The sequence below is a fragment of the Calidris pugnax genome, unplaced genomic scaffold, assembly GCF_001431845.1.
Source record: "Calidris pugnax isolate Ruff unplaced genomic scaffold, ASM143184v1 scaffold41, whole genome shotgun sequence".
NCBI classification, from domain to species: Eukaryota; Metazoa; Chordata; class Aves; order Charadriiformes; family Scolopacidae; genus Calidris; species Calidris pugnax.
Window position 1 is genome coordinate 28,621,564 of NW_015094509.1, and position 13,628 is coordinate 28,635,191.

Below are 13,628 nucleotides of genomic sequence, written 5' to 3' on the forward strand. Positions count from 1 at the left end.
GTCCCACTCTCCACTGAACTCCACACTTTTACTTCTTAATTTCAAGATGTCTTCAAGAGCTTTGCGTGTTGCTGAAGTCGGATTTAGCGAGATGATGATTCACTCTCCCTTCTCCTCTTGAATATAAGTTGTACTTAACAACTCCTGTTCTCCGATTCTGATACTGCCAGGCCATGGCCTGATAGCTTTTCTACAAATACATCCCACCAGGCCTGTGATTACTTTCAGGAATATGGAAAATACATTTGATTAAAGTGCTTCCAGGTTTTGTCAAAATGGAAATAAAAGCAATTTCATTTTCTGTAACTTCTCTCTCCTTGCATGTAACTTTCCCTTCGTGATCAATATAGTTATTAAAACACAATAGGGAAATAAGCATTTACTTTCTCAGCTACTTTTGACCATTTGAGATGCCCCAGGTTTTCTGTAACATTTAAACACAGTTGGCAGAGGTGACTCGTGATTCTGGGGGGAACAACAGGCTTCCATAGAAGAAGCCAGAAACACAGCAGGATTCTCTACTCACCACAAAAGAATATTAAATATTTATTTTTAGGCAAAGAAATCAAACCCTAACTGCCTCGTAGTTAAGTGCTTTTTTGAAAGTACTTGTCTATCAGCATGAAGGCAAGATGTTTACCTCTAGGGCATTATTCATCACAATGCAATATCCAAGAGAAGCAGGATGAACCATCTTGCAGAGGTACACTGTGCTGGGTTTGACTAGGATAGAGTTAATTTTCTTCACAGTAGCTAGTATGGGGCTATGATAACACAGAGATGTTTTAGTTAGTGCTGAGCAGGGCTTACAAGCCTTTTCTGCTCCTCACACCATCCCACCAGCAAGTAGGCTGGGGGTACACAAGAAGTTGGGAGGGGACACAGCTGGTACAGCTGACCCCAACTGACCAAAGGGATAGTCCACACCATGTGATGTCATGCTCAGGATATAAAGCTGGGGAAGAAGAAGGAAAAGGAGGACTTTCAGAGTGATGGCGTTTGTCTTTCCAAATAACCATTACTTGTGATGGAGCCCTGCTTTCCTGGAGACGGCTGAACACCTGCCTGCCCATGGAAAGTAGTGAATTAATTCCTTATTTTGCTTTGCTCAGGTGTGCAGCTTTTGCTTTACCTATTAAACTCTCTTTATCTCAACCCATGAGTTCTCTCACTTTTACTCTTCCGATTCTCTTCCCCATCCCAGCTGGGGGAAGTGAGCAAGTGGCTGAGTGGGGCTTACTGGCTGGCTGGGGTTAAAGCAGAAAAGCTTACCAAAGAAGCTTAGCTTGCCTTGTACCAGCTGCCTAAATTTTAAATACCAAGTCAGATGAGATGACACTATACTGACTATAGGTCTCTACACCGTCCCTATGAAAAAGATGAGCTGATAAACTGATGCTTATGAGAATCAAGTAAAATACCAAGGCACAGAAATCAGAATATGGAATCACAGAATGGTTTGAGTTGGAAGGGACCTTAAAGATCACCTAGTTCTAACCCCCTGCCCTGGGCAGGGACACCTCCCACTAGATCAGGTTGCCCAAAGCCCCATCCAGCCTGGCCTTGAACCCCTCCAGGGATGGGGCAGCCACAGCTTCTCTGGGCAACCTCTTCCAGTGTCTCACCCCCCTCACAGTAAAGAATTTCTTCCCAATACCTAATCTAAATCTCCCCCTTTCAATTTAAAACCATTACTCCTCGTGCTATCACAACACTCCCTGATAAAAAGTCCCATAAATCCCCATAAAGGAATTCAACTATTAATTTCACTGTGGCTTTGAAAATCAATGTGGCATCTTTACAGACACTAATTATCAAAACTTGATGAAACACCTCAGGAATGGTGGCACTGCTTGGACTGTGTCCCTGTGCCAGAAAGGAATCACTCAAAAAGCAGAGGAGCACTGCTGCCTGCACGTGAAGATTTTCAGAGGAGGTTTCCAGTATGAAACACTGACCAAGCTCGACCATTTTGCTGCTTGATGAGATCTGACAAGCTCACAGCCCAGCGTGATACCGCTTCGGGCTCTACAGCTGGGACTCCAACCGGCATATTTATTTTCCACTCCTGGTTTTCACCGGATCCAGGTTAGGCATACATTTCCAGTGCTAATATTCCTAAATTCCTGGTATTCCCAGCCCATTAAGAGGCAAGTTTTATACCATTTCTCAAAGGTTTGACCTTTGGGCAATGCAACTGATTATGTGTGTGGCCACTGGGCACAAGGATGAATCTAAGTGTAGTTTTCCACTCAGTAACCAAGGATTTCCATTCACTCCTCTGTTAAATGAGGCCATTAAGAGAAATGTAACTCACTAGTTTATACCGCTGTCAGTGAGGGAAAATTGCTTTTTAATCTCTGACCCCTCAACATGAAATTGTACCCTGGGAAGAGATTTTGTTAAACAAATGAAATAGAAAAACAAATGACAGGATGGGATTTTTTTTCTGCCATCTCCTAATTGCCCCAGATACAACTTGTTCAGCTTTCACATGCAAAATCCTTGCCTTTGAAATGCTAAATCAAGACCGTGGTGTGCAATGTAATGGATATTCCTAAATCTTGATTTGATGCAGTCCCAGTGCTGGATACCACCAAGGTGAAGGATCAGTAAACACCACAGCTGCCCACTCATCTTCTCACCAGCCAAAGCAGCTTCATCAGCCATGCCTCACCACTAAATTTGCCCCCAACACTTGCGTCATATCCTTCCCTTCTCCTCCACTCTTGCCTTTTCTATTTCCTCCTTGAGAGAGGAGTGATTTGTGCTTAAATAAAAAAGTGAGATCAAAATAGATAACGTTTTGAATTTTTTTTTTTTTCTTCCAAAAATCCTACTGGCCATGGTTTTCAATAAAAGAAAAAAGGACTAAGCTACCACCTGGCTGAGTCAACTCTCTCTTTCTGATGGTACAACGGAAGAGATGCTGAGCTGTGATTACAAATACCCCGAAAGATTTGACTTCCACATGCAACAGCACCCAATTGCATGACATCCAAAAGCTCTAAACAAACCTTTTCCCAATAAATATTTGATCACACAGATCCATTATTTACAGAAAAAAAAAGATAGGTTTAAATAAATGTTATGGCTAAGACCTCACTGAGGTTAAGTTGCTGCATTCAGGCAGCTCATTTATCACTCGGACTGCTGCTGCCTTGAACACCATTTCCCGTGGTAAGCAGCTGGTTTGTAAATGGGCTGCGTTCAAATACAGTCAAAAACCCACACACAAACAGAAGTTGCTTCAAAATAAAACACTCTTAAATCTGAAAACTCAGCCTTGTCTTCTCACAGGGAGCCGACGGAGCAAGGAAAAAGGGAAGCGCAAGTTTTATCCCAACCACTTGCTGCTGCTGCTGCCGTTTTGTCGAGGGAAGTTTAAAGGGCAAAATGATTTAATTGCTCAAAGCATTGCCCCAGACGTCCTTCTTGGCTGGCCACAGCACACTACCAAGACAAAAGGAGCCTGAAAGCAGGGGTAGGGGATGCAGGCAAACATCCCTATGTAGCAGGTTTTGAGCAAATTACTGTTATTGTTATAAGGGAAGGGACTTTTTGAAGCAGCAGTGATGCTGACAGCTGTGCATCAACAGGGGAAGACTGAAAGACTGGAATTGAGAGCGAAAATGAAAAGATGTGGCTTAATGGGAAGAGGAAAGGGGTGGGAGGAAAACAAGGGCTACGGAGGAGAAATTGCTTTGAAGTTGGAGAAATCAGTTCTGAGTGGGAAGCCCAGGCAGAGGTTTCTGAACCGAGCTGGATGTGAGTGCCTCGCTGCGGCCTGAGCAACAGAAAGGGACTGCAAATTAGTTGTTTTCTTGAGAGATTCAGCCTATTTGGGGAGGACTTCTTTTACTAACTGAAGATCACGGCACAAGAGTCATAAGGACTCTGGATGGTGGCAAAGTTTCCTTCTGCTGCTGAAGAGGGGGATTAAGGCTCAGTCGTGTAATTACACAGTCACTTCAGTAATGGCTTTTGCTCCGAGTCTTTACAGAGCTCCGAGTTCCTATTGCAGCTTTAATTCAGCTCCCATCACTCGCACAGGCAGAAACTGCCAGAAGAAAGAACAGCTTCATAATCCCCTGAATAAAACTTCCAAGTGCTAATTACTCAAAGATGCAGCAAACTCAGCCCCGCTCACACCGGCGGCAGACACGGCTAAGGAACAGCCACGTGAGAGGAAATGGCCTCAGGTGGCACCAGGGGAGGTTTAGATGGGATATTAGGAAAACCTTCTTCACCAAAAGGATTGGCAAGCATTGGAAAAGGCTGCCCAGGGAAGCGGTGGAATCGCCATCCCTGGAGGGATTTAAAGGACATGTGGACGTGGTGCTGAGGGACGTGAGTTAGTGGTAGGTTTGTCAGTGTTGGGTTGATGGTTGGACTCAATGATCTTAAGGTCTCTTCCAACCTAAATGATTCTATGAGGTCAATTGTACACACTGCATCATACAGTTAGCAGTAGGTTGTCAATACATCTCGGTCTCTAATCTTACAAACATAGAATCACAGAATGGTTTAGATTGGAAGGGACCTTAAAGATCATTAAGTTCCAACCCCCCTGCCATGGGCAGGGACACCTCCCACTAGAGCAGGTTGCTCAAACTTCTTCTTGTCCTAAAACATTAAGTAGTTACGAAGCTGCATTTGCATCACAATATTCCAGCCACACCAGTCCACTCTGCAACCCCATCATATCGTGGTTCCAACCACCTGGACACCAGAGTTGTAAAACTATTAGCTTCAACGGCAATGTAAGTCAGGATCTTAGGGCATACCCAGAGGGAAGAGAAGACAATCATCATTATCACACTATTTATAAGTGACAAGTGCTTCAAGAGGCTTGCATGCCAGGAAATTGCAAAGACCCTGAGAAGATAATGTTGGAAACTCAAATTTTCTTTAATTTTTAAAATACCAAAGAGTTATTTGTGCAAAAGTTGAAGCCAGCCCTTTATTGGTGGTCCCCAGGCAATAAGATCTCTCTGCAAATGTCACATATTTATAATGTTGTTTTTTTTTTTTTTTCTTTTTCCTTAAAGCTCCAGCTTTGAAAGTGCCCCTCTGTGTATCCCTGAAAGCCAGACCCAGGAATTTCTTCTTTACAGGAAAAAAAAACACCTCATTGTTCTTAGACTACACAAGTGGGTCACTGAACTGTTGCTCGCCTTTGCGATGCCAGTGAATCCAAATGAGCTTGACTTCCACAGAGGATATGGGGAAGGAAAGGAACCCGCATTAATCAGAGCAACACAAGCAGCTCTTCCAGAACAAATTAGCTTCAACAGTCAGCACACAGAGTCCTTCAGTCAGGGTGGCCAAGCTGAATTTAGGCCAAACTTCGCATCAAAAAGAGTAACTGGTTTAATATGTATCGGCAGAGTCTGAGTTTGTTTCTTTTTCTTCCCCTCAACCCACCTGCAGGAAACTATGAACAAACCGAGCAAAGTAAAGCTGCTCATCTGGTCGTAGCCAGCCCTCGGTGTGACGTTGGTCCCACCTAAGCTTGTCTCAAAGGCAGGCAATGAGACCATCAGGTGTCTCAATCCCCCTTGTCAATAAAGGGACGGGTGATATGCATGTGATTCATTTTCCTTTGAAATTTTTGCCTGTAATTGCTATCATCTGGACTTTATAGATAGAAGAGGGAAAAGGCATCTCCAGAGGCAGTCATCTGACCTATGTCAGACACAGAACCATCATAGATGGTTAGAGTTGGAAGGGACCTTAAAGATCATCTAGTTCCAACCCCCTGCCCTGGGCAGGGGCCCCCTCCGCCAGACCAGGTTGCTCCAAGCCCCATCCAACCTGGCCTTGAACCCCTCCAGGGATGGGGCAGCCACAGCTTCTCTGGGCAACCACTGTCTCACCACCCTCACAGTAAAGGACTCCTGGTATCAATATCCAATCTTAATGTTTTCATCTGCATTTTGACCCTTCATGTTTCTACAGACAATGCAGTGGCCCAGCATAACTGTTACCTGTAGCAAAAGTAAGTTTAATCACAAACAGTGATTTTGCTAGAAGAATTTAAAATGAGGGAGAAAGAAATCTGCTAATACTGTTAAGAAACAAGTATTTCTTCCAAAGCTCTGACAGCTCCCAGTAAACCTTTTATGTCTCTGGGATGTAATACCATTTTTGCTCATGGCTAATTACAAGTTCATCTGCCCCATCTCTCTAGCAAGAGACACCCATCAGCCTTGTTCAACCTGAAAGTTGGCCACCACTACTTTATTTACCATATACTTCCCTCATATGTTCTCCATTATTGTTGCATGGTTTTGTGGTTTGTTTGTGGGTTTGGTTGGTTTATGTCTTTTTTTTTTTGTAGGTAAGTGAAGAATTTAGATGGGGGCCATGAGACTTCACACAAAGTAATAAACCACTACTGTTAGCACACACATCTCAAGACTGCAGGAGCGCCTTTCAAAATGTAAAATGCAGACAAAGAGGCTCAGCAGGAAGATATTCACATTTGTTTAAACATTTCTATCATTGCAGGGAACCTAAATGCCTTATTTTGTACTAGTTAAAGAAAAGCTATTTACTCACGCTTTGTTATGGTAATGTACAGGTTGGGACTGGTGCTCCAAGTTGTAATGCTGAAGTGAGTGCACCGCATTATATGCAAACATTATGCTAAATAAACAGTCACTTAATCTTTATTCCTGACAGAAATCCGTTCATTAAGGTCTACAGTAGGTCTTAAGCTTGAATGTCTCAGCGATGTTGACATTTCTGATTTCTCAATTTATGTATGCATTTGTCAATATACTCATAAGACTACCACATACACACACATATTCATATACATATATACATATAAACAGGGATAAGTAACAAATGTATGTAAGGAAGTCTGCATTTACAGGACAATCACACTATATTAGAGGGCATAGGTAACAGCCAAATACATTAATAAATTGGCAGTTTAACAAAAGAGCGCAAACTACTCAGTAAGATTTAAAAAACAGTCTGTGCTTTGAATCTCTGAGCAGCAGAGGAGAGTGCAGGGAGAACTGAAAGGGTGTAAAACCACGGCAGCTCCCTTGAAAGCAGCTCACCCACAAAGCCATCCGGCTGATCGCCCTCCCAAATCCATCCTAGAAACTTCTCAACCAGCCCCAAATCGCACGCAGGACCTGGCAGGATGACCTATATCCCACCCTGTTATCCAGAGGTATCCAACTGCCACCAACATCACTTCCCACAAAAGCCCTTGAAGCCTGTCTGCCCAGGACTCTTCTTGTCACATTATGTGGGACAATGTCCTTTTGGATGTAAGATGAGCAGATATCAAGGCACGTAACAGAGAAGGCATCAGATTCTATTTGACAGCCCCCAGGCAGGAGGCCAACAACTGCAGTCACAAAAACTTCACTCCGTTTTCTGTCCATATCTCAGGGAACCTCACGAAAGAGGTGACAGAGGGCAAGCTGGACTCACACACATTTCTCTAGTGATCCTCAACCAGTAGCGTCCACCATAGCTACCTGTCCTCTACAGGACATCTGCATCGCACATCTCCTCTGCCAGCAGACCTTTTCTAAGTGATATTTGTCTATATTGACTTGTTTCATGGGCAAGGGAGACTCCAAAGTGTCTTCCCATAAATACCAGTCAGTACATTTATGCTCTTAGCGGTGGTTGACTCACTAAAACTGACTATATCTTCATTTTGATCAACACATTTAAGGAATAAAGTACCTCCTAACTGGGCAGGCTATTTCAACAGCTCCTGCTGGCTGAAGAAAGCGGATCCTTTACACTGTGCTGCCTTCATTTTCTGCCTGACTACTCGTTGACCTTCTTAGGCAAAATTGTCATTAACTCATTTGCAGCTTTGCGATCGGCTTTACTGTCAAGTATTAAATTTATTCTTGTCTCATTTTAGACTTCATGCAGTAAAAAAACGCAACAAGCTATTTTCAAGGCAAACGCAGGATTAAATGCAGGGGTGACATACATTATCTTGAATACATGTCTGCCTTTAAAACCAAAACGTAGTGAAGACCACACATTCTCTGCAATATCAAAGTTCCACAAAAGTTGTTCTTATTACCCACAATTGGTAAAATATGTTTGACCAGAAAATGAGCTGTAGATAATTTTAAAATCACATTAATCCTTTTCAGTAGAGTAAAATGCCTGCAGCTCTTAGTTCTTCGGTCTGGAGGCTTGCCCCAGACCTTCAGAACTCATTGCATCCAAGGACCAACAAGGAGGCACTATGTACCGTCATGGACTTCAGCTCCATTTTTGTCAAAACAAGACTCCAGATACATGAAACTCACATTGGACTTCAACAAACTGACTTATGATTGAGGAACAAAGAAAACCAACAGCTTTTGTTCTGTCAATCCAGTGCAAGCAATAACAATTTTTCCTTTGTTCGTTTTCCCTCCCCGCTCCCCTTCATCCCTAGAAAGTACTAAGTATAACCATCAAACGCTTCTTTCGGGTCAAGCTATTTTCAAAAAAGATTAATATTTTTGTGTGTGTGTGCTTTATTCTTGCTCCAATGAAGAAAAAGAGAAAAAAAAAAAAACAACCAACCAAAACCCTACCCTCAAATTGCCTTTAAAAAGTGCTGAACACCATTCCCATAGCCATTATTCACCAACTACATCAAGCCTTTTGACAACTCAGTTATTTTTGAAAAGCGCTGCTGCCTGATTATGGGGAAAGACTCCAATAAGAAGAACATATACACTTAAATGATGCACTTTTTATGACGTCTTTGCAAGAACATCAGTAGCTAATTGTTGAGTTTCCTACTGGTAAATGTCTCTTTAATATGCAGATCTCTTAATGACTACTCTGATGCAAATTGTCGATGCTACGGTAATTTAATCATAGATACAAGAAAATAGTTTAGGTCTTACTTAGAGTATGCTTTATCATCTTTCCAGGTAGCACAAATCCAACGTAGGCCATGTGCCATGGGGTTCCCAGCTGCCAAGTGTGCTCTTTATTTTAAATACTATTACTGAATGTATCCGTAGGGGTTTTTAGTCCCACTTACTTGGTGCTGACTGGCTTTTGCCAACTGCTCATTGGCTGACTCTACATTAGAAGATGCAGTCTCAATGTTGGCTTCAATACTATCTGCAAATTAAGACAACAGAAGATAATTACAGGGTACAAACCTCAAACAAAGCCTTTATACCAACAGCAATTCAGTAATTCACTCATGGGCATAAAGAGATGAGCAGCCTCTTGTTTGCAAGCTGTAGTTCTACAGGGTAATAGGAACACCACACTTTTTGATGAACATTTAACCCACCAGTCAGAGACTGACAGCTCTCCATGTGTTCCTAGACAGGATCATAGAATCACAGAATGGTTTGGGTTGGAAGGGACCTTAAAGATCATCAAGTTCCAACCCCCCTGCCATAGGCAGGGACACCTCCCACCAGACCAGGTTGCTCAAAGCCCCATCCAGCCTGACCTTGAACACCTCCAGGGATGGGGCAGCCACAACTCTGGGCATGAAGGACAGAGGTCAACACCTCATCCCATTCCCACTGAAACCAGGGAGAAGACTGACAGAGAATTCAAAGGAATTCAACTGAAGGCTGGTAAATTTACGAAATTAGAGTCAAATTACAGAAGGGACATGGCAGATTGTATCCCAAATTAGCTCAATATTAGAGCTCAGGGGTAAGATTTATTTGAGTACATGCGGGTTATTGACCACCCCTAGGTGTCTGTACTTGAGCAAGTCACCTTGGACACTATCACAGTCAACAGAGAGTAAGTCCATATTTTGAAATTCATCCCACTCTACAGTAGCTGCCTAATGCTGATCAGATGAATCACAACCTAAACTCCTGGATCACATTTTGAAGCTGAAAGAGGGGGGTTCTGTGCAGATGGCAACAGATTGAGACACATTGCTGGTACCTAAAATTAAGGGAGAAGAACATCCCCCTAGACTGTGAGGTCTGACACTGGGGCAAGCTGGAGGAACCATGAGGAATCAAAATGAGACTAGAAAAGAAAGAATATCAACTACACGTTGCAGCTGGCAGGTCCCCACTTCCATCAAGGACAAGTATCAACTTTGACTCCAGAGCTGTGCTTAGAAAGCAAAACACTTATGCCATAAAATCTTCAAATAAGCGTTTGTGTTTCCAGCAGAAATCTTAGAAATCTTGACCAGCTTGTCCCTGAGAGTTATGCAGCCAATAGTTTCTGGCCACAATGAAAAAGTCCGTGCAGTTGATCTGTTTCTGCGTGGTTTAGAGCAAATATTACACCATGGAGTATATGAAAACAGTCAGGAGGAATTCAATCACGGGTAGAAATCTGAGAATAAGGTTTCGGGGATTTCTCTAATCCTTAATAAAATTAATGGAAATTCTTCAACTGATGGTATTAGGACTTGGATTAAGACATGCCACAGAAGATTTAAATAATTTCTTCTTTTATTTTTTGAAGGAAAGAACACTAATCAGATTGGCCACTTTTGTGACAGACGAAGAAATGCAGGTTTGCAGACAAACTGCAGAAAGTGGTTGTGTTCAGGTTTTGCCATTTTTAAGTGGAAAAGTGCTGCAAGTCTGTTAATGTAATTCTGCATTTCTGATAACTAAACTTAAAAATAAATAAATAAAAAAACAATAACAAAAAAACCCACAACAAAACAAAAGAGCAAAGAAACTGTAAATCAACAGAACCATGGAATAAACAAACTTGAGCTTAACACTTGGAAGCCTGTTAGAAGCCTTGTATTACTCCTGGGAGAGGTGGTTTTCCACTCCTTTTATTTGAGATTATGCAAGCTGTAGTACACAAGAAAAAAGCCATATGGCTGGCACTTCTATAGATTGATATACCATAATTTCATTGGCCATATCCAGTGCTTCTCAAAACATTTTTATGAAGACTTTAGCACTGTGGACCTTGTTTGGCATCACTGACCTCTACCCAAATGCTTTCCTTGCACTCAGGACTCAGCAGGAAGAGATCAAAAAGCTTCTGAGGAACTCAACATCTGACTGTGAAGAAATCTAAAATTTTCTTCTGCAGAGCCTTAGAAGAATTTCTTACACACACACACACACACCAGTGTGACAGCCTGGAAGTGTTGGTTCCAGTATTGCATTGATCTGAAGGCATTTCTGGGAAAGCGTCAGATTTTTCTTTGCAATACCAGTAGGAAAAAAATGATGCTGAATTACCAAAAGTGATGAACAGAAACATGGATGGCACAACAGCACAGTGCAGTGAGCAGCATTTTTTCCATTTGAGTGGATCTGCCCAGGGTCTACCTCAAAGAGATGTGCCTGAGAAACAAGTTGTTTCTCGTGAGTGAAACACGGTGAACAGATTTCAACCTGTCACTTGATAATAATGAGGTCTGAGGTGAGTTTACAAGGAAAACCCTACCACAACATCCACACAAGGGCTATCACCATCAACTGGTATCACACTCCTGTATAAAATAATAGATGTCCCAGCTCCAGGTCTAGTTCTAATGCCTTTCCAGCCTAGTCCTAATGCCAGACATTGAAGCTGACCCACAAATCAGTAATTTGTCATTCTACATATTTCACAGGAGTAGCAGTAGAGGGACATTTGATGTTTTCAGGTTAGAATTGAGAAATAGCTGAAAAGTGGTAGATCTATGGGCTAGACTGGCCCCAAGGGACAGCGGAGTGCTTTCTTTCTCTGTTTGCATGTTCACAGAGTGCTGCGTAATTAGCAACTACAAGTCCTGGTCTAATTTCCATTAGTGTGTAAATGAACCTCTCTGCATATGGAAACAATTGAGCGCAAGGCAGAGGAACCAAAAGGGTTAATATGTCATTAACAGAGACAGGGTGCATCCGCCAGAATAACTTGTCACTCACCCAAGGTGACAAATTCTTAGTCGTCTAATTATTGGTTGGTATTTACTTCTCTGGTTAAGCATGACTACATGAGGCATAGTCAACCAGATGTTTACACATTCTGTGGAAGTCTATAAGAACTAGATACTGGGACACCACCAGTTTGCATCAACTGAAATCCAGGCCCTGATCCCTTCAGAGGAACCCAGCTGCCTGCAGGGGGGCCTTGGATAAAATTAAACACATTAAACGCCCCCTTAGCACCGCATGGAATGGGCTGATCATATATTAGGCACTGTGTTTTGCAAACATCATCTATATTTTTCCCAGCACAAGTAGGATGGACACGTGCTACATGTCCTGCGTGAGTTGCTGTGATGTTACAGGAAGAGGCTGGACCCTGGTGGCCACGTTTCTGCTCACTTGTTCTCCTCAGGGGGGAATACCAGCCTTGGAATAAGCAGACCTCCCATTTGAAAAAAAAATAATAAAAAAAATTGAAGTAACTTGTAATCTTGAGGCACAGGGGGAAATCTAAAATAATCAAAAAACCACCAAAACAGCTCTAAAACTCTATAAAAAGGAGACATAAATATGTAACACAATTTAACCAGATATTTCTGCTGATTAACACAGGGAAGCAAGGGAAGGAAAGAGAATTGGGGTCAAATCACATGGAAGTAAGTAATAAGTCAATGATGTTAATGTGTCACTCCCAGCTATTTCAGTGCATCTTTGCTGAACGCTGTTGGTGGTTCAGAGCTTCACCTTGCTCACTTCCAGCTCCTTCCTAAGGTACCTGGCTTAGGGATGGAAAAGGAAGTTAGAGATATGGTTTAGTGGTGTTTTTTTCCCACTAGATGATCTGAAAGGTCCATTCCAACCTAGACAATTCTACAATTCTAAGTATTTCCAGAGGGGCAGTAGGATCATAGACAGGAAGAAGAAAAACTGCTGGAGGGGTCTGCCTTTTGCTTTCTCCTTTGGCTTCGGTACGAACAGACAGGATTCCATTCCCAAATAAGTGAGATAACCCAGTCCTGGGTCTGGGATTTTCTGAAGAGCCTGAATCCCACAACAATTTTCTGTCCTCAGTCTGTAATGACAAATTTATGGTACAGTTTGAAAACACACAAAAACCTTCAGGCGATGCAATCGCCATTTTATTAAACTGAGGGACAGGGCTGCACCAAAGCAGATGGTGGTTGCAAACAAATCCACCAAGGAATTAGGAAAAGATTTCTAATTTTCTAGCTAAAGCACAACCCTTCCGTAGGAGTAGTGAAGCTGGCAGAGCTAGCCAGCTTTTAGATGTCATTTGATATGATTTTATGACACATTTGTCACAAGAGACAGAAGTCACGATGGCCCCAAGAGGTGTCTTTCAATCCTATCTATCTACCTGTCTTCTGAGATCCAGCCCTGCTAATGACCAGCAGGAGTCTTAGACGTGAAATTACTGCGGTGACAGTAGTTGGAGTGGGGTTTTTGTCCTAACGTATCAAGGAACCACCCGTATGACCCGAGTCTTTATAGCAGCAACAATGGACTGGTTTCACAAGGCAGCACTTTCAGTAAAACTTCTTGAAAGACAGGAAAAGTGCCTTGTGAATGAGAATTTTAAAATGCTCCTGTTTGGCAGTAACCAAAATGGGCCCCTTTAGGTTTCACAGTACGCTTTTATTTTTAGCACTTTAATAAGCCTAACCCTCTTTCATCACTATAACTTCTGGCTAAAAATAATCAATACAACATATTGAGAAGCACAAAAAAAAATAG

The 13,628-nt window shown here is 42.3% G+C and overlaps 1 protein-coding gene across 6 annotated transcripts in view; it reads right to left on the reverse strand.

The window, feature by feature from the left end:
• The window catches only part of TSNARE1 (t-SNARE domain containing 1), a 474,970-nt gene that overhangs the window by 156,945 nt on the left and 304,397 nt on the right, over nt 1–13,628 (reverse strand). For 2 of the 6 annotated variants that reach the window (XM_014965244.1, XM_014965243.1), the window contains exon 12: nt 9,038–9,120. The exons of the other annotated variants lie outside the window; for them this stretch is intronic. In XM_014965244.1, coding sequence (XP_014820730.1) covers nt 9,038–9,120 — 83 coding nt within the window. The remainder of the gene's footprint in view (nt 1–9,037; nt 9,121–13,628) is intronic. 6 annotated transcript variants of the gene reach the window in all.